Genomic DNA, 27,925 nt, shown 5'->3' with positions numbered 1-27,925 from the left:
GTATTTCAGATCAGTAATTCAGGGTGTCCTACGTGCCTCTGTTGTATTGTGGCCTGTTTTGACCTGATCAGAGGCCGTGCGAGCTACCTGAGCCTGGAGTGCTCTGATATAAATGTTCTCTCATCCTGGGGAACAGCATGCTCTTTGGTGCCTCCTGTTCATTCATACATGCTTCATGCTACTGACTTGCTGATAAACACATGATCTAGAATAGAATAGAATAGAATAGCCATTTATTGTCATTGTAATATGTTTGTTTTTTCTAGTTGCCACCTTGTGCCCAGGCTGTGACAGTGTTGACTCAGTTTTGATAATACAGACATACTGTAAGAGAGACACGTGCACATGATGAAGCCTGAATTAAAATCTACTGGAGAACTACACAGGAGTAAAGAAGGTTATTATAGTGCTATAAGTGTAACTTGTAGCATTTAAAAATCTTATTTTATGGATCGGTCAATTCAGTTCACTTTAATTGTATTTATATAGCACCAAATCACAACAACAGTTGCCTCAAGCCACTTTATATTGTAAGGTAAAGACGCTACAATAATACAAATAACACAGAGAAAACCCGAACACACATATGACCGTCTATGAGCAACCGCTTTGGCAACCGTGAGAAGGAAAAACTCCCTTTTAACAGGAAGAACCCTTCGGCACAGCCATCTGCCGTGACCAGTTGGAGTGAAGGGAGGAAGACAGGACAAAAACACACTGTGGAAGAGAGCCTAAGATTAATAACAACTATTAAGTAAATACAGAGTCATGTATGAGCAAAGAGTCAGCAAATGCTCTTTGAATTTTTACAATCAGATTGGATTGGCTTCTAGAAGAACTTTGAGTGAAATCTGAACTCAGTTATTTGAGACCACTACAGAACATGCCAGAGAGTCTCATTACATATCTTCTTCTTTTGTTGGCTTCTTGCTTTAAGATTCACAGTAGCCGCTCATCTGCCTCCATCTCATCCTATTACTAGCATCCTCCTCTGTCACACCAACACTTTGTATGTCCTCCTTTAATACATCCACTAATCTTTTCTGTGGTCCTTCTGGTTGTCGCCAAATTTAACATTCTTTGTCCACTATATCCAAACCATTTCAGCCTTGTCTCTTATTTTGTCTACCGATGGTCCAAGCTGTCTCTCGAATATAACCATTTCTATTCTTGAACACCTGGTATCAAGATTTCCAGTGGAAACTTGGTACCAGTCATAGTGCTTATATTAAAAGTTCCTATTCTCACCTCAACACCCCTTCTTTTCCCTTCTCTCTCAGACCTCCTAACATGTCTTCCCCCTTTCCTCTCTTCCTTTGTCTTCGGTTTATGTTTCCTGAAAAATGATAATTTACTGTCTTTTACTGGATTAAAGTCCCCAAAGTCCCTCTATTGCAAAAATAAGGACAAGAACCGGCCTGGCAAAGACTCCAATCCAGCCCTTCTCGATAAATGAGAAGGAGTGCTTAAATTTAGGGCTTTTAACTGTATTTTCATAAATTTTACAGCTTGTCCTACTGATAAAGACCTTCACCACAGCCATTCACACTACAATAATGCAATGAAGTAACAGAAAAACAATTAAATTAGAGAAAAGTCTCAGTTTTTTCAGTTTTTTACTGTCTAGAATAGAAATGTATTTATTTATTTACAATGTAGCCACAGTAAATTAAACAAATTTTCTGTGAATTCTGCTGTATAATTACAGGACAGTCTGGGCAATGAGCTGCTAGAAGCTTTTCAGTAATTTTACTTTTTATGATTTAAGCCCGAAGAGTTGTGCTGACAGATTTCTTTCATGAACTGCAGCAGCATTTCTTTATCATACAGAAAAACTGAAACGTACTCTTGAAATCGCACCACGTTTTCTAATTATGAGGGTTAAATGCGCAGTTACACTTCTTTACACTGACACAAACGACAATTTTCACCAGTCCAGTCCAGTTAAGATCAAAGTGTGGCCCATTACGTAAAGTCAGTTTGACATTCCTGCTCTATTGAATTTAAGCTTTATTTCATTTCGACTTGGGGTTGAAGCATAGGTAGATACTGGCATGTTTGAGTAATATAAATTGTACCGTTAGAGACAGCCTGCTGGATATTGCAGTGTTTCTCGGGATCAGCTGAAGCAATATGGTTTTAGGATATGAGGCGATCGATATAAAAAGTATTTAGGCTGCTACTCGAGACAAAGATCGCAAGCATCTCTCAATATTTCAAACCTAAACCACATAAAACTGTAAGTAAATAGAGGCTCAGTAGAGTGACTCCATTTGGTTTCCATTCATTTCTTTTGTAAATTTAGGCGGATAAAGCACGTAGTGTGACGTGTTAGACTTCATCTTTACAAACCAACGTCCGTTCTCCGTTGAAGTCCCATATGGTTCCCGCTAGGCCCCGCCTCATAGTCGCACGTGCAGGTTTTCAGCTTCCCCTTACTTCGACTCAGAGATTCTTTCACATGCGCATGCGCTACGGTTATAACGCCATCACCATCCCGTAACTCCTCTCAGTCTGAGGTCTGTGGTACCCGGAGGTGGTACCGTAGCAACGTGTCGCCATACTCTACAACAAAAAGGACACCGGGGGCCACTCGCGCTCAACCGAGCTTCCAGCGGACGCAGCCGCGGTGAGTGAGCGGGACCGAGAGTCCCAACGTGGCATGTCGAGGCAAAAGAGCCTCTTCTTATAGTTTTACATTACAATTTGGGCTCAACGGCTAAAGCTGCATTAAATTAGCTAGCTCTGCTTCTCGGTTAGCCGCCTCATGTGTGAGCCACTTTCATCCCACCCAGTTCCGCTATCGTTGTTTAGTCCGTTTACTACGACAAGGCGCACATGATTGAAGCCAAGTGGCTTTATAGGACAGCTTTGAAGCGACGTGGTTTCATTCACCGTGGCGTGATGCTGCCCTGCCGCTATTTTTACATCCACATGTGAAGGCAGTGTGGCTCCTCTGTCCGCCGATAGTTGAATATGTATGAAAAGAGTTTTGTGGCACAGACACGTGAAGGGCCTCACACCTCATCTGCAGGAGAGAGATCTGTCGAAGCCGCATAAAAAATGAATTTTAGTGGTTTCTGTGACTTTACCAGAACAGTCAAACAAAGTCAGTGTGATGTAAATTGTGTCATTTTCCATCTCATTGTGTTGACTGAGAGTCCTCTCCCTTGTGTCCTATTGTGGTTTTGCACGGACGTTTCAGTCTTCTCGTGATTTCACCCCCTCCCCCAGGGACCCTAGCGTGCCCCCATCCACCCACAGGTCCAGTTCACTTAATTCGGTTGGCACGTCCCCACAAAGTGTTTTTCCTGGCTCAAAATGGAGCTCTTGAAAGCTTGACTAGGCATGATTAGTCTGCATTGTTTTAAGGAAATGAGTTTTTTTGTTATCATGCCAGTCATTTGATAAGCAAAATGTATTTTATTACTTTGGAAAGTGAGTGAAGAGCTCAGAGAGTGAACAGAATTTCTTGACTTTTGTCTGTCTGTCTGGGGGGGGATGCCATAATTTCCAGAGGTGCCATGCCAGTGCCAGGTCTGAAACTTCTTCCACTGCCTCTTATTCGAAAATGTCTGCACCATCGTCCCACCCATGTCAGTGACTATTAAAAGTCGCCGCTGCAAGAAATTCAGAAATGATTCCCAGATTCAGCCTGCATATCCTGACCACTGTGGGCGTTTCCCCATGGAAAATTTTCTGTGTAGTGCTCCTAGGTGTTATAAAACCTGGATACAGATGACGTGCCTTCAAAAAAATGGTTTCTGAAGTCATGTTATATAGCATGGACCCAAGCTTTTTTTTTTTTTTTTTTTTCGCCATCCACATCTCAGTGTTTTGAAACTGGATGTGATGAGCAAGGGAGTCTGACTGGGAACAGTACATTTGATTGGCTAACAGCCAGTGATTGACCAATCTAAACCAGTGAACATACTCTGGATAATCCTAGTTTCTAACTCTTAATGACTTAATGTTTTATTCTGTATGACCTGAAACTTGCGACTGAGTCCATAAAGTGACCAGTAAAGAGTTCAGAAGTCAGATTAAAAGAGCTGATAAAAGTTCTTATGTATAACGATAGTCTTTTAGCAGTCACAAGTGTTGCTCCATGCTAGCAATTAAACAGAAGTCAAGTTTGAGAAATTGCCCTATTTTCTACACATTTTCAACCGAAAGCTACTTTTGTGGTCAATGGCTTCATCTGGCCCAGTGTAATAAGAATTGGATTATTAGGTACTAGATTTGCTATTACTGGCTGATAACACTGTTTCTGAGCATCCAAATATGATAAAGTCTTTGTTTTTGGTGTCATGTTAGTTTGTTTCTGAAATTTCAAAAAACTCAGTCCAGTTCTCAGATTACACAGAAAGCAATAATGCAACAGCTTAAAAATGTATGAGCAGAGGGGAGAAAAAGAATCAAATCAAATAATCCCTGTTGTTTAAAAAGGTCTAATGGCGACATAGAAATTGCGTCTTAGCTGGTGATTTCCAGTATGGTGCAGTGTTGCATCTGACTGCAGGCGAACGTGTTATCTCACTCAATGAGTTTCACATGCCGACTCTCTGAGGGTCACGGCTGAATGGAAAGATCGCATGACAGCCACACGCACAGCGATCTCATGCAACCCTTATTGTCCCCAAACAGCCAGAGCTGTTTATTAATAGGTGTGTAACCAGGGCATGTTCTCAAGCTGTGGTGCATAAAATGAGTGATTGCTGTGTCATTTTCCACTTGTGGTGACAAGGTGACCCCTACAAGGACAAACACGGCACTGGATTTATGTTTCTTTGTAGCTACTGAGTGCTGGGGGCTGTCCTCTGAACTCTGACCTCCCTAGAGGACTGACAGTTAAACAGCTGAACATCTCCCCCTGGGTTTCAAGAAAATATAATTTGTAGCTGACAGAAGTTATTGAAGCAGTTTTTTTTTTTTCTTTTGAAAGGGAGATGCCTTAAAGTTGAAATCTGAGGGGCTGCTCATATTCACATTTAAACTTCCTGTGAGCACTATCCACACTAATCACAGTGATTATTTACTGTGAATAGTTGTCGCAGTACTAGATACAGTTGCCTTTTGTTTGACATTTCTCACAGAAATAAATCCACCATTGGAGGAGAAAGTGTAGATACAACATAGATTTTTCAGTGTTTTTTTTTTTTTGTTTGTTTGTTTTGTTTTTTTTTAAAGCAAATTTACCGGGTACCTACCTGATGTTTATATGTTTTGTTTCAGCTAAAAAGGAGAGTGGCTTTAAGAATGTCTATAAATGGATGTACCTTCCAGGTTTATTTTGTAAACAACAGTCCCTATTTAAACGGAAATGAAGGAAAGGGTACGCTTTAGGGCTGGCCTAGCAAAGTTGCTACTCTACAGTTGTGCACTTTTGTTACTTCCAGTTTCAAAACACCAAGGTGTTAATGTCCCATTGTGAAGGGCCTCGGCTCGAGGTTTCACAATGGGAGTTCACTAACCAATACTACAATATTACCATTTATACAAAGCCTACAAGCTAAAATGACTCATTTCAGACTGATTGGCTGCACCAAGGCACAGCTAAGATAAATAAGGATTACTTTACTTTTATGCACTTATTTTAATAGAGACACAGAATAAAAATATGGAGCTCGAAACCAGCAGAACAGGTCCTGCTTGAACTTGTTTGTAGATCAGACTTAATATTAGTGACATACTGTTCTCCTTGTGCAACTGGAAATGAGCCCAGTAGGTAAATTTTAAACAAAATAGTTTTGAAATCAAATTAATGTGGTTAAAAGTTTGTTGCCAAAATGCACCGTCGATGTCACAGATCCCCTCTTTAACTATGTGCACAAGCCCACAGCTCTAACCGAATATTTCATAAGCCCAAAGTTAATCATTTGCACTAATGATTAAACTAACACTTTGCTCCAGCTGTGAGTTCTGTTATCTGTGGGGGGCAAAAAAATAAGCATAAATTTGACTTTGTGGACCTGGGCCTCAAATATATCCTCGTACTGAACACATTCAAACAAGTTCACTTTCTTGCTTTGTTGTGTACCTTTTGAAAAACACACATTGTGTTTATTGGAAGATTACCAGGTCTTCCCAGTGTGGTTTTTGTGTTACAAACATGTTCTAGCACTCAAGTATTGCCTGTAAGGGGAGCACGTAGTCAGCAGTACTTCATTATGAAATTTTTGTTGCAGGTAATCTTTATTGCTATGACTTGTCAATTCTGAGGAAATGCCAGCCAAATTTAAAAAGTGCACCTTTGTCTTTGTGATTGTTGGCAGGTATCCAGTGTGTTAATACCAGAAGTTGTAGGTCACAGACTGCATTGTTTTGGTTGGAGAAGACGCCCAGTATCTGTCACCTGAATCAACCTGGGCTGGTTTAGGTGGCTCTTTTGGAGAAATGAATAGTAAATGTAGTGTGGTGCTCTCATTTCTAGCTTTAAGCTATATTACATTGGCACCACAACTCTCAACCTTATAGACATTAACCAGAGCAGCAGGATGTGAGAACAGAAATCTCTTAATCTGTCAAGTTGGACTTTAAATAGTCTTGACCATGTCATCTCCCCCCTAGAATAGAATAGAATAGAATGCCTTTATTGTCACTATACAGTTGTACAATGAGATACAGAGTCTGTGTAATGAGTCCATATGAAAGTTGAGCAGGTAATTGTATAGGGAATTCACACCTGTTCTGCTTCCTGCTCCCTTAACCCAAGCAGCACCACATGAGGGAGGGGACAAACTGTGTTTTCATGTGGTGAAAGGCAAGTCTGCCGGCCTGCACATGACAAGTTCTCCACATGTTAGAAACCACAAGTTTGGACAATGTCCTCATGTGATTCTCCTGACATGGACATAGTTCAAGTGTGCAAATGGCTTATGTAAAGCAAGTGGGATAATATTTTAAAAAGGTGTCACAGTGACTACATAAATGAAAGGTCCAGTTTAGTGACTGCAGGTCAGGTGTGTCAGGTAACCTGTCAGTCACAGCAGCCACACCTGTAATTCCCTTATCCAAATGGATGAATTATTAATTCACCCCAATTAATGATAAGCGATTAAGTGATCAGATGGGAGGGAAAGCATTTTCCCTCCATCTAATAATCCAGATCTGTAATTTTGGCCTTTCAGCTTGTTTGAACAAATAAAAAGTCCTGTTTAAATAGTTAAACTTGGCCTTAGAAAAAATCCATATTTTATTTTCTCCAATAAATGGGTCAGTTGAGCAGATACTCCACAACAAAGAGGAATCCTGTAATGCGAGTATCTGAATGATATAGTAGTATTTGACACTGGTCATGGTTTGGGTACGTGCATTTACACCTGCACGAGCTTCACGTGAGCATCGCTGGACTCCAGGGTAAAACATTTGCGTGTGGCAGCTGATTGTCCTCGATCAGGCCTACGTGCATGTGTACATGCACAGGCTTTGCATGGAAGAGTATAAGGATTTATGTGTACGTGAGTTTCTGAAAAGCACAATGGGGCCACATTAACAGCAGTGAATGCCTGTGGGGTTTAAGTGCTAATTACTGCAAGCTGGTAAACATTACACTGCAATTATTTTGACTAGTAATATTGTTTGGTGTAATGATTAAAAAAAAATGGTTTCAATCAGTTTATATAAAAACCAGTCTTAAATGAAAAGATCATCTTGTGTCATCTAAAGTAATTTTTCTGCTGTTCCAAGATATTAAAATCCAATCGAAAGTGAGAGTTCAAAACTTATGTTGTCTTATGTTCAGTCATGGGGTTAAGGAAGTTCTGAGTCATCATGATGCTGTAAAATCACACTGTCACTCCTCCCTTAAGTACCCAGGCTAACCCTCTTCTCTCTCTACCTTCCCTTGCTTCCTGTCGCCAGTTTTCAGTGAGTGGCTGCAGTATCTTGTCTTTCATTTGGCAAATTAAGCAGGCCTGGCATTTTTAATCTTAGTGCTGACAGTGTTTGTCCTGCAGTCGAACCCTCTAAAGGTTGGTCATTAATCTCAGTACAAGGGCACATTGTATAAATCTGGCCTCAGTTTGATTTATTGTCAGACTTTTGTAACCTTTCACCTGCTGTACCCACTTATTTATTCTCAGTCTGTTGGATTTCAGGTAACCCCATCCCCTCTACACTCTGAGAGAAGCGTTGTTAGTGGGGATGAATGGCCTCATTGATGGTTCCTTCAGGACTTGTCCTGCTTTACTGGCGCACACAAACACCTAACTGGGCTTCAGCACAGATCAGTAGGACCTCAGGGGAAAAGGCAGCATTATTCCGTTCCCACTGGTGAAGCCTGCTTCACATTAACAGCAGGCAGTAAACTTCACATCTGACTTCTTTCTGTCTGGGTGACATGATATCTGATGCTGGTTTGGTCTGTGACGTATAAAACCAATGTTTCTAACCAGTGCTGCACATGTAGTTAGGTTTTTGCAGTATATGAAGTGAGAATTTAAAAAACCTGCACTGTTTTGTTTTTGTAGCAAGCCTCTTATTCGCACACTGCACATTTGCACTTGCGCTGTAGGGCAGCAGAGGTACACAGAAGTGCAAACCAAACGTTTCAATGCCCGCCTGTATTCATATCTGCAGAAACAAGTCTGGAATGCCCACAAAAACAAACAAACCAAAAAAGAAAACAGTTTTGCTTAGGAATAAGATCCACTGGCACAACCTTCATCCATGTCATTGTCAGATAATTCTACACAATCCAACAAACAATCTTGTGCCCTCCAATTCAGGTCCAGGAATCTTTTGAAGTGGATAAAACAGACAAAAGAGAAATCTCTTCTTTCTCCAGGTACCCTTAAACAAACTTGGAGCAATCCCTAAGATGGGAAGCTCTCACAGTAACTTCTCCAGGCAGCTTTAGGTCTTTATTACTCAAGGCCTTTGATGTGCACTAATATGTAGTAGTTTTTTCTTTTTTCTAACTGATTTTTGTGTGTAGTACTGTTTGGTTGACAGAACATCCCACGGTACAGTGGACTTGTTATCTGGGAATCTCTCGGTAAGAGCATAGAAGATTCACCTTGAGCAGCTTTTTTTTGATTCATGTATAGTGAGCAGCTAAGTTTGGTTCTGGCTGCAGGATAGCGATTATTTTATTTGAGTGTTGACTCAGCGTCTAAGCGTCTCCTGCTAGTAGAGCCAACTTGAAAGGCTAACTCTACTATCATGCTATTAGCTGATACAGTTGCCTAAATGCTTGTGGTGGCACTCATGCTCCACGTGTTTTTTGCTTTGGAAGTCTGTCGACATAAATAGACTTGTGGACTTGTGAATATAATTATTTGGCTCACAGGTGAGGCGTCATCTTGACCCCCTGCCAACCAACCAACATATTTGTTGCCTAAAATAAGCGTTTATGAGCGAGATACCTAAGGCAACAGTTGCTCCATGAGCTGGCCTCTTGTTTAAAATGTGGTGTGGTCACTTGTGTCAGGAAATGAAAGGGACAGTATTCTTGTTTATTCTTGTTTACAAACATAGAATTAAAGTTATCTTGATGCCTGAACTATATACTATACTATACTGTACTATATATACTACTAATGAAGAAGGGGTAGTTTAAAAAACACCTTATTTTTAGTTTCCTGTCAGGAAGTTTACACCCATATCAAACACTCTGAAGACACAGAGCAGTAATGAGGTTGATTACTGCAATTAAGGCTAGTAACAGTCAAGACTATTTGTATACAATATGAACAAAGTTTGTAATGGGGCAACTGTTTTGCATGGACCAAATTATTCAAAGTTTGCTTAGCTTGCTGTTGGTCTACAGAGCATCACTGCTCAGAAAATGTCACATTTCCTGGAGAAATTGAAAGTAATGTATCTTAGTCTTGGTATGGTGCTAAAATGGGATCCAGTATGCAGAAAGAAACATTATACATTGTTATAGGCTGTTCCCTTTCCAAGTGTAATTGAGAAGCTGGCGTGTCCAAGCCAGATCTGGCCTCTGATGACCTTTCTGTCCCAAGTACATAAGGTAACCCACGGTCATGCAAGGCTATGTACAGTACAAGGAATTTAAAAAATAAAGATTAACTTGCTTTAAAAAGCTTCTTTTTATTAGCTTCAGTTACCAAAGACTGAATTGCAAATATTACTCTCCTGATCTGCTACATCTTTCACTCAGTTTCTTTAGAAATGTTTTGAAGGCATTAAAAAAAGGGAACTTGGCTTATTGTGACATCATGTGTTTTGATCTGTTTTTTCAGTTATCAAATTGCAACTGTGCAACTATTTCACTTTGTTTCCGTGAATAGAAAAATCAACGCATTGTGTAAGTATTGATTTACTCATGGGTATAATAAAGATTCACAGTTCAGTTTTAAGACCCTGACTTTTGGCATCTGTCAGTGTTGGAATGACATTTCAGCGTTAAATGAACTGTACTGGATTTTAATTTATAAGCAAGAGGGAAGGAAATATGTACTTAAAAAGAAGCTAGTCTTCCAAGAACTCATTATGTTTAAGTGTAGTAAAACCTTCCCAACAAGTGTAAAGAAACATGTGAGTGAGCGGCAGAAAGGAAGCGCGGCGTCTGTGGAGCTTTTCATCAGATGTCATCTTGACCACTGTTGGTGGTTAAGTCCATTGCAAACATGCATCAAACTGCTGACCCTTTCCTTTTAGCTTCCTTTGTGATGTTTGCTCTCGGTCTAGCAGTTAGTGTCACATTTTCCTGTAAATGATGAGGATCATGAATGAGCCTGATGGGACTATTTCATCAGTCTCAAATTGAAACCTCCATAAGTTGGAGTGAAGAGGAAACTCTGGGCGGCAGGGGACACTTAAAATGCACACAGTGCAGTTTGGTTTGTCAGTAATAAAGGAAGATTGGGTGCAGTGTCATCACATTCCTCCTCAGCACAGGAAGGCAGTGGTGCAACTCATGTCAGGACCCCAGTGCTTAACTTATCGCTGACTCAGTAACAATTGATGGGACTTTTATCCCCCCCCCATTTTTCTTCTTTTTTTTCTGTTATGGTGAGTGGAACATTAAGTTTTGTGTTTTGGCTTTTTTCCCTTATGAAATTGCACTTAAGTGCAGCACATCAAAGGTTGACTTTGACTTGAGGTACAGTGCAAGTGTTTGCACAAGCATGTGAGAACTCCGCGTGGTGAGGTCACTGAAAGTGGACTTGGGTAACAACTCCTTGAGCAACGTGAAGACCTGACTGCTGTTGCCAGGCTTACTCTGTGGCCCCTGGATGACTTTTCTCTACATCCAGTTGGCTTTCTTGAAGGTCATGATACATTAAAGGCCAGAGCCAAAGTATCTGAGCTACTGACATTTAGTTGGCCTAATCTGGACCTCCTTCAAAATTGCACCAGTGGTAAGATCGTATGTTAGGTAACATTAAGCTACTGGGCTGAGTGCTGAGTGAGTGAAGACTGGTGACGTGACGACAGAGAGGAATGTTTTCTAATGAATAAATACAAGTACACAGAGATACTCTGAAATTATTCCTGTGATGGTATTGTGTTTTCAAGTGTGTGTGTGAACCAAAGTCTACGACAGAAGATCCGACCAGGCATGCAGTGTAGACCAGCCAGCTTGGAGTAAAAGTTATTTTATGGCCACTAGGGTTCATGTTGAGGTCTCAGCTGTGTGTGTTTGGCAGCTCTGTAGTTGTTAATGTGAGGAGTCTGAAACCGTCAGAACAGGCATGTAATGAGGAAGTAGAACTGTCTTGTTTGCTTTTCACCGTTTAACAAGCCTGTCTCAGTAATCGCTTTTAAAATTGTCAGAAACTTTCCATAATTAGCCCTAAATACACAGATGTTTTTGCAACATTGCTTCAATCCTTGTGGCCTAAATATTGAGAGAACTGAACTGTCTTGGTACATCATGACTCAGTCTAGAGTCCCACTGAGTTTGAGAAACTCCCATGTGCATAATGGCGCATGTGGAGGTCATGTCTAGCCATATAATATCTCAAAAGGTCACATTATTTTTATGCAGGTAAAACTGGATGGAGATGACCTCAGTGTCATCCCTTCCTTTTCAGGAATGGTGACACATGCTCATTGCACAGACCACTTTTAGTATGAGTAGTAACATAATAGGTCTGTTAAGCCCATACGATGAAATACACCGCGTGTTGGCACTCTGCAAAGTGCAGACCAACTGGGATGTGGTAAGCTCCATCTCAACCTACTGGTCTTCCTCCTGGGTGCTTGAATACTTGAAATGGAGCTGAAGCATACTTGCTATACACGTGTATCAGCAACCACCTCACGTGTTTATTCATATGCGCTGGGTTCTCGCCACTGGATTTGAAGCCCAGCTGGAACTTGAATACCTGCAGCAAAATCTTTTCCTATAAGCAATGACTTTGCATATAAAGCCTGCTGTATTTAAAAGGCAGTGGGCCCAATTATCTGTCATAAGTGCACTTCATAGGTAGCAAAACAAAATTCAACTTTATTTATGTAGCACCCAATCACAATAGCAGTTTCTTCCTAATTTCCTTAGGAATTAATGAAGTATTCTGATTCAAGGTGATTTATATTGTAAGATAGACCTTACAATAATACAGAGAAAACTCAAAAAATTAAACAACGTGTTTTGAGCTAGCACTTGGTGACAGTGTGAAGGAAAAACTTTTTTTTTTGTTTTTTTTTTTTAAAAACGGGAAGAAATCTTGTACTGCAGAGCTCTGGTACATTTGTGTAGTTGGCTAATTACTATCTAATTATGTTTTCAGTCGTTAAAGTGGCTCTAAAGCAGTTGAATTTTGAAGAACAAAGGCTGAGTCACATTCTTATGATGCAGGCTGATAATTGTCTTTTATTCACTCTGTGTGCTAAGTCATTCAGTGCTGAATGTGAACAAGGTCATCACCGGCTTTCTCTCTTGATGGTAATTGTCGTACATCTGCTCCTTTCAATTTTATCAACTCCCTTAACCACAGGTTGTACTAGTTGGAGTAGTAAGGGTGAACTGACACTAGCTGCCACTTTCCCATATGACAGCAGCAGCTCTTGGTACATTGTAATTAGGTTAGAGAAAACTAATGGCAACGTGAACACTGAAGTGAGTAGATTGACCCATAAATTGGTGCATCTTTACCCAGGACCTTTTGTGAATCCCAGCCCTGATTTATGGAAATGATCTAGCTCATAAGCTCCAAAATGACGAAACCTGACTTTTATAAAAAAAAATTAAAAAAATTATTAAAAAAAAAAAAAAAAAAAAAAAAAGTTAAAATCTAGGAATAAAGTGCAGTGAAAGTAACAGTTAGGAGTGCATCATGGGCAGCAAGAAGAGCCAGCCCAGATATGCCTTAATCAGTCCCTCGAAGGGTCTGAACTCTGAGCTTATGGAGCTTTAGACTACCAATACAAGAGGCATGAACTTCTTTTTTTTTTCTCTCTGCTTTGGGACAAGATTTAGTTCAATCTTGAGTGTAACCTGTGTGACCTTCTCTTCATGCTTCAAGTTGGAAATAAAAGCTGCAAAGAACTGCATAGATTGGTACTTGACTACTTTTTTTTTTATGTAATCTTAGGTGCAAGAAAAGATTCTGAAGTTGATGAAATACCAACTATTGATACTAATCAAACGGAAGGAAGGGAGAGACTGAAAGCTTAGTATAAAAGCCAAATAAATAAAAAAATTAAAACAATCAGATCCAGGGCTTTAATACTCCAGTCTGCGGTCTTAGATTTGATTAACAATCAGAGCTGCAAGCAGTCACGTTTGTGTGTATGTGTTGTGATGAAAGTGTGTTTAAAGTTCAAAATGACACGAGTCTGTGCTTTAAATTTGGCCGATGCAGTCTTTAGCCTAGTAACTTGCTTCCCTTCTGTTCAACACAGGCAGAGGTAATGGCTACACAAGTTTCAGCATGTGAGAGAAGAGTGAACAGTGAAAGCTGTGGGGATGTGCTGTGAGCGTGGGGCTGGGTTAACCAGTCACTCTACATCTGTAATGATTGGTAGAGCATGGTTGTTTACAACATGATTAAGGCTAAATGCTGTGTTGGAGAACTTCACTCCTGGCTGTTCATTTCTTACTAAAAGATTGGCTGGATGCTCTTGAAGTTTCCCAGAACACAGTCCTCTTATTCAGCGCACTTAATTGGTTTTAGTGATTTGAGCGGGAGCTTCTCCATGACTCTGCTTTAAATAGCATCACTATAGAGCTATAGGGTCCCTTCAGTCTATTTTTGGTTAATAAAGGTGTGTTCTAAAGTCCATTTAAGGTAAAGCAAACCCAAACAGTAGCAGAGATGATGTCAGAGCCAACTATAAATAGCCCAGTTGTGTGTGTGACCTAAATTGGAAAGGGGACATTTAGAAGGTTGCATTCATAGAAGCAGATCAGGAATTTCCAGCTGTAAATGTGCCAAACACTTAAACTCACTGTAAGGTTTTCATTAACAGTAAACATGACAGCTGTCTGGGTTGCAAGCTGCTTTGGACGAGCAGGTTTTGAGATGTGATTGAAGCTAACAGTAATTCTTTTGGGGGCTGCTGGGTTTTTTTTGTTTTTTTTTTACACTCAGTTCACTAAATAGCTTCTGTGTTTAGCTTTCTCTTCCATGAAATGAACCAGTCTGATGTAACAACTTTTTTTTTTTTTAATTTTTAAATAAAGGTTGTTACATTTCAGATTTCTTCCATTTCAAAGGGAGGAGTGTTTCTCAAGAACTGAACACGAACAGGAATGTTTAAAATGGCACAGTTACTGGGCAATTGAGTTTCATCAGAAGAGAAATGAGATAAGAGCTTCATAATTCCTGCTTGCTGTCTGTGCCATTAAAGTGGACATTAAACACTTCATGTAGAAAGGCTAATTTACATCATGGAGCAGGGAATAGATTGAACTTCTCTTCCTAATTTCTGTGTGCAAAACATAAACTAGGACTGTAGGGAGACCAACAAAGAACAGGCCAAAGCTAGAGTTCCACATTTAACTACTTGCGCCATCTTATCTTAGATGACATTAAAACAGAGTACGCCACACCCTGGCCTTGTTCGTTGGTTTTTAAAACTTGGTTTTCACCAGTTGCTCAATGGTCCTTCAGGTCTTGAATTTCGACATGACTAGTATTGCCAGCTGAGCTGTTGGCATTTCATCAGACCCAATGGTGTCAATATCGGCAACGTTTATAATGCTGTGGAATTTTATATTGCCGTGATAAAGTAATTCACCAGGTCACCAAATGGCAACATGTATGAAGACATTTGGTGTTTACCTTTGTACCCAATTAAAACGATGGCTGAGAGAGAATAAAATTTTGGCAAGTGTTCTTTGGGACTTGAGAACGTCATATATCGGGGCTTCAAAAAAGTGGTGGTTTTGGCATGATGTCCCCTGATCTGTCCATCTGTCCATTAGGCTGTCAGTCGACTGGCTTGCGAGTGCCTTGGCCTTAGAGTATTAATAATGGCCAATTTTCATTCTGAAGCTTCAGTTGCAGGTTTCTAGCATTATACACCCCTGCTGCACTTTTGTGTCTTACTGGCACAACTCAGCTAAGATGTGTTATTAGTCACACCAGCACTCTTCCTGCTATGACGAGCAGGGTTTTTCCTGGCTGAGAAATCCACCTTTTGGGGGATGACCCTGCATACACGTGTGGTTGCAGCATCCTTGGTGACTTTTAATTCCTTCTGAGGAAGACCAGATCACCTGAGATTTGTCAGAATATTAAAAGTAAAAGTTTTAAAAATAGCTAATTTCTTTGTATTAGTATGACAGGTCTAGTATTATAAAGACTGTACTTTGACTTGATGCCTTGTAAGTGGGAGTAGTTTAGATAAATTCTGAGGAACTTTCTGTATTGCAATCACCTTGTTGCACAATCTTTCTGGATTTTAACACACTCCCTGCTCTTTGCTTCCTTCACAGGTACAGCTTCTACTCCCAGTTTGTGCTGCATCCTCTAATCCTGTGACGCTCCGCTGTCCTCCAGGAACAGCCTTAAACACCATTTCCATCGTCATCCCAGTTGTCGTGAGCAGATATGCCTCCAGCAGTTGGCGGTCCAGTAGGGTACACCCCTCCTGAGGGTGGCTGGGGTTGGGCGGTGGTGTTGGGGGCCTTCATCTCCATTGGCTTCTCCTACGCCTTCCCCAAATCCATCACTGTGTTCTTCAAAGACATCGAGGTCATCTTCGATGCCACACCAAGTCAAGTGTCCTGGATCTCCTCCATCATGCTGGCTGTCATGTATGCAGGAGGTGAGTGATCAGCTGTCAACATCATCAACTAAAACCTTGAAGTGTCCTTAAGAATTTTATTTTATTTTTTTTAAATTGGTTTGTTGTCAGGTGTTATACAAATGCACAAAGATGTTTGTTTTTAGACCATTTTATTGTGGCCACTAAACCAGAATTAAGCAGAAAAGTGTCGTTAACGCTTTAAGATAAAAAGCTGAAACTAAGGTTGTAATTTAAATTTTAGAATCAAAAACTACTAAATTGATTATTGTTCAATCAATTATCACCTTAATTGATAGTCATGAGCATTAAATCCACATTTTGGACATTCCATCCATTCTTCCTTACAGAACCACTCCTAATATAATGGTCGTGGTCAAAGACGTTAGAGGAATGACTTCTGTGATAAACCCTGTCAGCCAAACTTACTGCACAGCTTCCAAAACACTGAGAGCTTACTTTTAATAACTTGCCGCAAGAAAACGTCTTCCTGTATGCTTTTGTAGCTTCCTGAAGTGTTACTCTAGGATGCAACACTAATATACCACACACCTCCAGCGCAGCACCCACACTGGTGTTGCAAAGACTGGATTGCTTTCTGTTTATAGAAACACGTCCATGTATCAGGTGTAAATGTTATGTTTTTGTGTAAACAGCAGAAATGGTGCTCATTAGATATGATTTGAACTCATGTCCTGGAGCTCAGTTAAACTCTAAACTAGAATGAAAGATTTATCATTTTAAACATTTGATGTACTTCCTATTATCCTTTAATTTTGAGCCATTAACCTAATATGCATGCAGGATGACCTCAAAAAATGGGGCTTCCCCTTTCCCCCTTTTTATGCCATTCCACAGTTGGAACAAGTCACTCATTTCAGCTACCAGGAAAAGTCTGTTACTACCTGACAGAAGAACAAAACTACAGTTGAGTTTTTAGTTTCCTGAAATGCTTCATATCTGATGGCAGGCAGACTGAGATAGTCAAACCAACACGTGAAGTTGACTACAATTTGCAGTCAACATTTAATTACATAGTTTATTAAGATAGACCTATATAACTTGGCTTCATCTGGATGACCCTGTAGTGTCCTGGCTTTGAGGCAGAGCAAGGAATGCTGGCAGTGAAACAGAATTATTGGAGCGCTTTATTTTTATTCAATCTGTCATTGTTGGTTTAAACATTTGAAAATTTATTGGAGCTTTCTCGGTTCTGCCTCTCTTTCGCCCAAAGTAAACATGCTATCCATCCGTCACCACTCAAACTCTGAGTCATTCACAGCTTGAATAGCCCTCACTGAACACTCAATGGGTGCCTTTGCATTTAAAAGAAAAAGGAAATCAAGCAGATGTTTGTTCTACTGTAACCCATTCAAAACCTAATGGAAAAAGAACACATTGTATTAATGACTAAATTCACTTCTCTCATAATGGTTCATGCTGTGGTTTACTGGGTAAACATAGGGATTACAATGGGCGATACATAAGCTTAGTGTAAATAAAATGAACTGAACAGCACGTAATACAAAAAGAAAATCTACGTGTATTTCAACATATCTGAAATTTCTCATTGCAAAATTTTAACTGACTCTTTCATGAGGCTGTGAAAGTGCACTTTTGAAATGGCAGTTTCAAAGGTGACACCCGTATAGCTTTTTAAAAATCAGGATAATACCATCGATTTTAACACTTGACTCCTACATAAAGCCAGAATTTTCCAAATTCTGGCTTATAAAAATCTTCCGTGGGCTGTGTATTGGTGAAACTTCCACTTAAGCTGGAAAAAGCAGTAACATGCAAACGGAAGCACCCCATGCATCACGTGACCTCATTTGGGTTATAAGTACGTGTTGATGACAATCGCTGGAGTTGGCGCTCTCGGCTAGATTGCCCAGATGTAATGTGGTGTTTGTTTATCATGTTGTTTGGGGTCTAATTCTGGCTGAGATGTCTTAAGGCCATCAGTGACGCTAACTAGTGATAAGAAAAGTATGTTTAACTCTTCAGCTGCATTTCCTAAAGCTGACAAAGGTTCAGTTGGCATGTATGAGGCTCATCTGCACAAACTCACTACTTTAGTTGAAAAGAACTAATTTCTAAAATAAACCCAAAAACGCAGCTTTACTTGATGTTAACATGAACATGCACTGAGCATCGACACTGGGTAGGTGTCTTGGTGGCCCGTTGCTAGCTAAACTCAACACTTTGTACAAAAATCAAGTTTGTGCTTGCTGAATAATCGGGGACCAAATCTGGTCATCAGAATAATCATCTTTAGCTGCCTCTAAGCTGTGTGTTCTTATAGCTCAGTGCTGCTTGGAGAGATTTTGCTAATTGCATGTTTAGATAGATGTGTGTTTGAAATGAATGTGCCACCCATACTGCTGAGCAGTTCGAGATTTGTTCTTGGCTGCAGAGGAATCACCTTGAACTTTACAAGTCTTTGTAAATCAGAAAAGATGGGCGGTACAGCAGTGTTATTTCTGGTAGTGTCTTCTGTCTCTTCTAGTTGGGCATCTCTGTCACTGCTGGGAATAGAGCTTTAAATTTAGGTACCCTGAAGTTGTCAGGACTAGAGGGTAGGGTAAGAACAATGTCCCACCAGGCCTGGCAGAAAGGGAAATCTGCAGAGCTGCTTTCTAGGACTTCCTCGACTGTCACGCATGTAAGAACACGATTGTCAGATGTGATCAGAGATTGTCTGATCTTTAACCTACTAGGTCCAGGTTTACTACTAGCAAGTCCTGCTGCATGCTCTGTCCAGGCATCTTCATCATGTAAATTACATTTGCATTTATTTCCAGTAAATGCATCTTTAATGGGCTGTTTCCTGCTATCCTGTGAAAAATATCCTGACCCAATTCCCTTAAAGTTCTTGTACAAACACGACTAAACTATGAGTCTGATCATTGGAAAGCAGCCTCTCCTTGGGTTTAATTACATATACATGTAATTCTCTCCCCCCCCCCCCCCCCCCCCCCCCCCCCCCCACACACACACACACACACACACACACACACACACAGTCTCTGTATTCGTTAGTACTTCAAATTGCAGAGCTGTGTGCCAGTCTACCGAGGGAGGAAATGATGGAAGGAGTGAAATTGCACAACAGGAGCCAGCTGGTGAAATGTATTCCCCCAAATATTGAAATGTTCCTCCTTTCTTGCTTCACAATTCACAGATCACCAGTTCCTGGAGTCGTTGTACTAAATGAGAGAAGCTGAAAGACTGTAGGTTTAGGTTACCGCAACCATTTTACTCACCGACTGGTTTACACATGAGGCAAGGCACGTACACACACCGGCTTCCACAAAAGGAGGGGAGGGGAAAAAAAAAACACACCCCACATGAGTCATGCACAACGTCACTGAAAACTGAGTAACAGTGTGAACAAATAAATGCGCAGGATGTTCTGTACGTAGGTAAGAGTGAGACAATCATAAATGGAGACTATTTAACGCCCGCAAACTTCCCTTTTAACCAGAAATGAGTCAAGCATCACGTATTGAAATTAAAACCACCAACAAAGTGATTCCCTCAAAGTTGTCATTTGGCAGTAGAAAGTAATATTTCAGCAGCCGGCCACAAGATTAACCAAAATTGTTGGAATATTTGTGTTTAACAGGGAACAGGATCCAAGACTAACTTACTGTTTACCATAAATGAAGATTTAGTGTATGTAATGTAATTTGTGTACCAGCAAGTGTATAACTCAGGATCAGATGCATTAAAACAAAAGAATAGTCATTTTTTGCTTCGTTCCACAGCAGATCGGTTTAACATGGTGTAAAAGGAGCAGCTGTATTAAAGCATTAGGCATAATGCAGGTGAGTTTCACACCATGTGCTGCATAAAAAGGTCACAGCTGCTGACAGAATGATGGCAGAAGGCCAGGCATTGCCTGGCGTTGGTTGAAACAGGTTTGTTTTGTATTAAACTGTCTGATGTAACCACGGGTACCCACAGGTGTCACCACGATAACCAGCCTTTAAGGTTGACACATAATTATTTAGTGTTTTTTCCGACCTTTTGGTATTACACATGCAAAAAACAGTCAGTCCATGTACAACAAGGGGCAATTAATCCAGAGATGGGGAAACTCTGAATGCAATTACAGGTCATTCTTCAGCTCTGGTTAAACATCTTTGGGTTTACTTGATGTACTATTGGTGCATTTTAAACATACCAACAACAAAGTAGTACAAATGGCTTCATATCTTTGAGAATCTTCTCACGAAGATCATTATTTGACCCAGAAACTGCCACTTAACCCCTGACTCCTCACTAGTTTGTATGTCACACCAGTAGAGCTGTTTTTGGTCATAGACCACACTCAAATTAATTTATCAGACTTCTACACTGTAGTGTACTTAAGTTAGGAGAGGCCATGTGGTCACTGAGCTGGAAGCTTGAGCTGGACTGTCCTCTCAGTGAATGACACTATAGGTTTTTCATTAAACCTCTTATTGGGGTATAATTTTAATTGAAACATGTCTCTAGCAGTTATATAAAAAAGAGCATGTAAAGTAAGTGGGTTGAACTTGGCACCCTGCTGAAATCTGATCTATCGCGGTTTGTTTTTACCCAAACTCAGTTTTGTTCCTACAGCCGACAGGAACCGTGATTGAAGGTCCCAGACGAGATGAATGTGACTTTCTCGGTCGTGAGTGAAGAGGTTTTTTTTGTTTGTTTTGTTTTTAAATCTTTTATAAAACTTTCCATATTTCCCTTGTCAGGAATAAAGATTTCAGAGGGCCATGATTAGTTTTACTCATGAAAACATTCCTAATAACCCCCGCTCTTCCTGGTGTTCACGCTCGCTATGTGATGCTTTGAGGGCATTTTTAGTGTGAAGGCCAAATAGACTTAGTCAAAACATTTTTAATCATAGCTGTGAAATAATCTTTCCTGACATTGAACCCCACTAATGTGTGTGGGGGTTTGTTTTTGTTTTTTCTTCCCAGAAACCACACGAAGTACCCTCTTTGTAAATGCAGTAAACAGATTTGCATTGATTTAGCAGTAGCTTTGGGAGATTTGGCTGTTTGAGCAATGTCAATAGCCCTGTGTACACCAGCTGTTTACGTCTGATTGACTCAGTCTAAATGAGATCCTGTTCTTCTGTTAAATGTTTAAAAGTTCAACCCACATCTTTCCCAAGGTTTGTACTTTCTCATACATGATTTCTTTTGCCTGCTACTTTAAAGAAAGTAGAGCATGAAATTAAAGGGTAGTTAAGAAAGCAGAAAAGTTGTCTTTCTGGGAGGAACTGTTATAAGTGGCAATGTGCACGATGAGTTCTTGTTGTAAAGTTGTTTTTCAACTGGAACTGTTAATGAGGTTACAGACCTCATGTATTAAACGATATGAAATGCTTCAGATAAAACTCTGCACAAAATGAGTGATGCAAATGAAAATTTGCAAAGGGAAATCAAACACAATGCTTACAGAGCCTTAGTTTTTGTGTTCTCATTCTGTGTATCAGTATTCTCTCATAAAAGAATACTGTGAGGTTTACGCAGAAGCATCTGTTTCTATGAAGAAGCGCTCTTTGTAGAGCTGTAGAATTGGGTCCCTTTAAAGAAAGCCATCTGATTTTTTATAAAAACAAAAAATGCATATATTAATACAGGAAATGTTTGCATACAATTGTAAAAAAAAAAAAAAGCTATATTTTTGAGTTATAGTTTTGTAATAAATAAAAGAATGACATCCACGGTACACATTCAGTGGAAGTGATGTCGCTTATGCAGCAGGCTGTCTTGAATCGGCGGCCTCCACAGCATTGGGAAGATGGATATGTCTGTCTGATCTTCACCCTCTTTTCTACTGGAAAAAACCTGTTTCCAATTATGATTCCATGACTTAAGACTTTGGTCACAAGTCCAGTAATCCTATAGATGGCCACAGTACACGTTCCCTCACTGACACAAAGACGTACATGCATACAGAAAGTACAAACACTAACGACTGGCGTTGTTCCAGCCCCAATTTAAATGGCTTTGTACCCTGAACATGTTATTCCTGCACTTTTTGGCAGACGTGCTTATTTAATGTATAACTCTAAGCAGTCTGGGAAACCCAGGCAAGAGGATTATTGATCCTGATTTTTGTAATCCTTACAGCTTTAGACGTGTACTGGAGTTGCAAACAAAAACACGTTCGTTAACTTCGTAGTCAGGAATTCCAGGATTTTACGTTGTGGAGTGGGGAAAGGAGGCTTTTTATGTGGCCCATGCGTAATTCCGGTCACAACCTCATGATGAGTAGGCGCACGGATACAGGACGTCTCTTTCTGACTTATCTTGTGATCTAAGGACTTTTCTGAGTCAGTAGGAGGAAAAAGAGCCTGTGTCTGAAGATGGGATAAGTGGGAATTGGTGCATGGGTGCTTATTGTGCTGCACTAAGAGCAGAGGCTCTTTAGTGTCCTGATGTTTTAGAGCAAAAAAAGAGAGTTTGAAGTTCACTTTTGGTCACCAAACATGAACAATGTTTTATTGTCCATTTTTATTCCTGTTGACACTGCTGGCAATTTGTTTTGTTTTTCTCTTGCATTCATTCATAGTGGCTTCCAGTGTTAGAAAATGAGTGTTTTTCTGTTACAAACCCTGCTGTGCTTTGGCTTCGGATGAGCATTGAACAAAGAGCGATATAATATGCACTGAAACTGTGCAGTTTTATTGCCAGCTTGTCTGTATATTTTTAGCTTTGGCCTAGAGTAGTTTTGCATGAGTCAGTGTCATAAATAAGACCGATTTAGCTTATAGTGAGCTTTGGAGCAACTCCTCAGTTCTTCTTCTGCCTGAATCAAGTTGTTGGCATTCTTCTCTCTTAAAGACACCCCTTTTGTGATTGGCTGCCCCTCAGTGTAAACAGAGTTTATAGATGGATGGAGTAGATGTTTTGAATGTGATGGTCGTACTGAGCTTTAAACCAAAATCTTTTTTAAAAAAAAGGATGCGTTTAATGCAGGCCAGATGGAGGGACGTTGATCTGTGAGTAATGTGGCTGGTGGAGAAATGTGATGCACTAGAACTGTTGGGGCAAATCCAATCAGCTGTTTCTTCTGCAGTTTTCTTTTTGCCACGAAGTCTGATCAGTCATTGTTTGATGAAATAAATGAAATTAAGACATGCTAGCGCTCTGTTATTGGGATGCTTTTATTTAAATAAATCTAGTCCTGGACTGAAGCAGAAGGGTTGGTGCTAAAATTAGATGCTTGCACACCTGACTGCTCTCTGCTTGTGGATGCTGTGTCAGAGTGGAGATGAGGACAAGTCTTTGTGGTGTCACAGGGAGAAAGGAAGCAAATGAAGGAGGGGGAGGGGGAGAAGGGATCATTTATATAATATCTGAGAACACTGCTCTCTGTGCTTTGCCAGCAAACACTGTCAGGAGTTGTTTGTGTGCAGCCTGTGTGCTGAGGGTTTGTAGTTATTCCTGTCCTTGTGCAGTTTCACTTCAGTTTACCGTGAAGCTCCAACAAGCTCTGACAGCAGGCACAAGTCTTTGTTTTAAGCACAGCACGACTTTACCCGTTTGACTCGAACGTGGAAACCCACCACCCTGAACATGGCAGCCTGCCCAGCTCGGGCTTTGTGCCAGCCGGTCAGACCCTCAGTAGGGGACAGACACAACACAGAAGCGAGCTGTCCGAGACAGAGGTATTTAGACGGTGCATGAGTAAGTGCTCGTGCAGCCAGAGCGCCCTCGGTCTTTGTGGCGTTCTGCCCAGTTTGAAGGGCAAAGCCACCGTGGTCTACGTCAAGGACCCAGGCCGAGTGAAATGGAAATGGATGCTGGCTAAGTGCACTTGAGTCTTTGAGTCTTCTAAAATCATGAATATTTAAAGACTCTATTTTTGTCCTCCTCTCTCTGTCCTCTTGGAGCTTATTGTTGGACATGATTACAAATTATTTATTGATGACTCTGCAGGATTTCAAAATATTGCTGTGGAACACGTTGTGATAAATGTCTGGTTGGGAAGCTGTGGAGTCACCTTAGGTTCCCTATTGATGAGCCATGACTAGCCTGATGTTTATCCCTAATCAGATTGCTGTCTTTCAGTGTCCGTCCATCCTTAGGAAGGAGGAGCCAACTAGCTCCTTTGGGGTTGAAAAAGCTCGCTGTCCTTGTATTAGTCAGCCTCACAGATGTAAAGGATGTTCTGGTTTTGAAACCAAGATGCACCACTTTGACCATGCAGCTTTCAGAAATGTCTTATCTTAACTTCAGGGAGATAATACCGGAATTAAGTTAACTAATGCTGTACCTAAAGTGTGAGGAGAAACGACTGAGTCATTGTTGTTACATAAGGGTCGACTTAAATGCACCACTCATACCTTTTAATAATGAAATGAACCCAAGGGAAAACGCACAAGTGGTGAAACTGCAGTTTAGTCTTCACTGGGAGTCAGACCAGATGTGAGTGGAAACTTGGAAATGTTTCTAATTTGTAATTGGTCACCATTAATCTTATCTTTCTCCTGACTGGTGTAAACCCCAAAGATATTTCGTTTACATTATAGAAAACAAAATGCTGTACAAACAGTAACTGTAGGCTCAAGTGCAGGCCTTCAGTTTGTATTCGTATCCAGCAGAGCCAGTGTTCACTGTCAGCCTGGATCCATGTGAAGGCCCATTCATGGCGAGCCTGGCAGGCAGGCAGAGACACGTGGGCCTCCTCTGCCTGGCTCCCTTCTCCTCCTCCTCACCCATTTCTTTCCCGTCTCACTCCTTCCTCCCCTCTTTCTCTAGTGAACATCTTGTAACTGGTGCTGTTACGCAAGCATTGTCCCAGTTTTTCATTTGTGCTGTCATAGCACCACCTGTTGGTGAATCTTCTCTCCAGTCTGACTGTAAGTCTTAAGGTCTTAAAAGCATTGAACCCATGTCTGTAAGATGCCCTAAATTTAATTTACACTTTTTTTTTCTTTTTCTTCTTTTTGGGGGGGGGGGGGTATTTACTCTTTGATGGTGTAGATGTGGCATAAACTTGAGACACATGTTTGAGTGGGTGGTGTTACCAGAGGCAGTCTGTCACGCAGTTATTAAAAGTAGTATTTCATGTCAGGAGCTCAACAAATATAAATTAGATTAACTTCTGCCAATTATCTGGCTTCTGGTCATTCTAATTGATTTAAAGGGGATTTAATCTTATTAAACACGAGTTAAAATATCAGTAAACAGATTTTCAGTTTGCTGCTGGTTTTTATCATGAAATGGTTTCAAGTTGTTTTCAGTGCGGCATAAAAAGGTGGAATTCCTAATAATCCTAATAGCAACTCAAGGAGACATCTTAAGTACCTCATTTTATTTAAACCAAAGATTAAATCTCATGTATGTATGAATAAATAAAAGAAGGAAAATACCGTAGTTTGTTCTGACATGGTAGAAGAAAAGAAAATCTGTACTTAAGCTCAAAAGCTGGGTGGAATTAAACTGGCACAGATCAAAAAGTGTATATTCTTCTTCTTTGGTGAAAAATGGGAAATTGCTGAACCAGCTTGTTAGTCCTACCTGCTGTGCTGGCTGCAAAATATTGGCCACAGATGTACTTTAAATATTAAACTCTGTTCTTCTATCACTCTACTTTGTACTTGATGGTTCTCTTTCTTACCGTTCTCTTGTTCCTCTCCAGGTCCAATCAGCAGCATCCTCGTGAATAAATTCGGCAGCCGACCGATCATCATCCTCGGCGGTTGTCTGTCAGGGTCTGGTCTGGTTGCAGCTTCTTTTTGCAACACGGTGCAGCAGCTGTACTTCTTCATTGGAGTAATTGGAGGTTTGTTTTTCATCAGTTTTCTTGAGTAAATCCTCAAAATGAGGGAAATCTGGACACTTTCTTTTGATGGCTGAGACAAGTTTTGTTTTCTTGCTAATGTTGTTTCTTTGCCCTCGTTTCCAGGTTTGGGACTGGCCTTCAACTTGAATCCGGCGCTCACTATGATTGGTAAATACTTCTACAAGCGCCGACCCATTGCCAACGGCCTCGCCATGGCGGGCAGCCCCGTGTTTCTGTCGACCTTGGCTCCTCTCAACTCCTGGCTGTACGATGAGTTTGGGTGGAGAGGCAGCTTCCTCATCCTCGGTGGACTCCTGCTCAACTGCTGTGTGGCCGGCTCGCTAATGCGTCCCATCGGCCCCAAACCTCAGCCGCCCAAAGTGGAGGCGGTGGAAGCAGGGCAGCCTCAGCCCAAGAGGACGGTGCTGCAGAAAATCAACTCCTTCATCGACCTGACGCTCTTCAAGCACCGCGGCTTCCTGCTCTACCTGCTGGGCAACTTCGTCATGTTCTTCGGCCTCTTTTCTCCACTCGTCTTCCTCTCCAATTACGCAAAGAGTAAGGACATCAGCAAAGAAAAGGCGGCCTTCCTTCTGTCAGTGCTGGCGTTCATAGACATGTTTGCTCGGCCCTCAATGGGCTTTCTGGCGAACACCAAATGGGTCCGGCCCAGGATCCAGTACTACTTTGCTGCATCAGTCCTGTACAACGGTGTGTGTCACGTGCTGGCGCCGATTTCAACCGACTACTCGGGATTTGTGGTCTACGCTATCTTCTTTGGCTTTGGTTTTGGCTGGCTGAGCGCTGTGCTGTTTGAGACGCTGATGGACCTGGTGGGGGCTCAGAGGTTTTCTTCAGCTGTGGGTCTGGTCACCATCGTGGAGTGTGGGCCGGTGCTGTTGGGCCCACCACTGACAAGTAAGACATCCCAGGGAGAGGGAGGGTGGAGATTTGGGCTGGTTATAAAACTTGATGTCAAAGATTATCGGTGTAATAATTGTTAAAATGTTGACGCAGATCATAAAATCTGAATCTCCTTTCTTTTGCCCACCTCCAGGCAGCTTCTATGACTACTACCACCACTATGATTACACCTACATCACCTCCGGCATCGTCCTCATTATAGGAAGCATCTTCCTCTTTGTGGGAATGGGCATCAACTACCGGATGTTAGACCGAGAAAAGAAAGCGGAGGAGCGAAAAGAGAGGGAGGAGCCCAAAGAGGAGCGTGCTGCCATGCTGCCGCCTTCTTCTCCGGCAAAATCGAGCGAGGATGGCGTACCGTCGGCTGTCACAATGGACGAAGTCTCCAGGATGGATGAGGACACAGTGTAAACGGACAAACTTGGGAAGAAATGAACACGCACGAGAGCTGCAGTTACAACCACACAGCATCTTTATAGAGAATAAATTCCTTTTTACACCACCCTGAAGCCATAGAAACCGCTCCATGATTAAAACCAGAGACCTGCTGCGGTGACGCTGATGTGAATCTGCGCTCAGCCTCATTCAGACCTCCGGTTTTTGGTCTTTGACGTGCCTTTTTGGTGAACTGAGAGCGTTCCAGGCGGTGCTGCTTGCATAAACACCAGATAGACGCACAGCAGACGGCGTGACTGTAACCATCCCGGAAAGTAACGAGGACTTTGTCTCAGGGTCTCAAGCTGTCACAAAGGTTCAGGGCCTCGTGCGCACACTTTTTAACTTTTTTTTTTTTTTTTAAAAATAAGTCACCATACATGTTATAATACAGAAAGTTCTCCCTCGTGTTCTGCACAATCACTTCACTGCTCAAGGGCTGGATGTAAGTGCTCGCATCCACATTGTTAATCATAATATTAGTTAGGATTTTTTTTTAATTAATTAAAAAAAATGGGGTAAAAAGTAGTTCACTACAACACAGGGAAAAGTTAAGGTTCATGTTTTTAACATTTTAGGAATGTAGAATAACAAACATCAGTTTTCC

The 27,925-nt window shown here is 41.1% G+C and overlaps 1 protein-coding gene across 1 annotated transcript; it reads left to right on the top strand.

Annotated features, from left to right (window-relative positions):
- The first annotated feature begins 2,468 nt into the window (after window positions 1–2,468).
- On the top strand, window positions 2,469–27,677 carry LOC134618020 (monocarboxylate transporter 1-like). The gene is made up of 5 exons (XM_063463178.1): window positions 2,469–2,629; window positions 15,860–16,191; window positions 25,816–25,959; window positions 26,083–26,877; window positions 27,017–27,677. Exons 2-5 carry the CDS (start codon window positions 15,975–15,977, stop codon window positions 27,292–27,294), a joined length of 1,434 nt encoding a protein of 477 aa, XP_063319248.1. The 5' UTR covers window positions 2,469–2,629; window positions 15,860–15,974; the 3' UTR covers window positions 27,295–27,677.
- Window positions 27,678–27,925: the final 248 nt, after the last annotated feature.

The sequence above is a fragment of the Pelmatolapia mariae genome, linkage group LG20 (genome assembly GCF_036321145.2).
Source record: "Pelmatolapia mariae isolate MD_Pm_ZW linkage group LG20, Pm_UMD_F_2, whole genome shotgun sequence".
Taxonomy (NCBI): Eukaryota; Metazoa; Chordata; class Actinopteri; order Cichliformes; family Cichlidae; genus Pelmatolapia; species Pelmatolapia mariae.
This window is presented reverse-complemented; position numbering and strand designations above follow the sequence as displayed.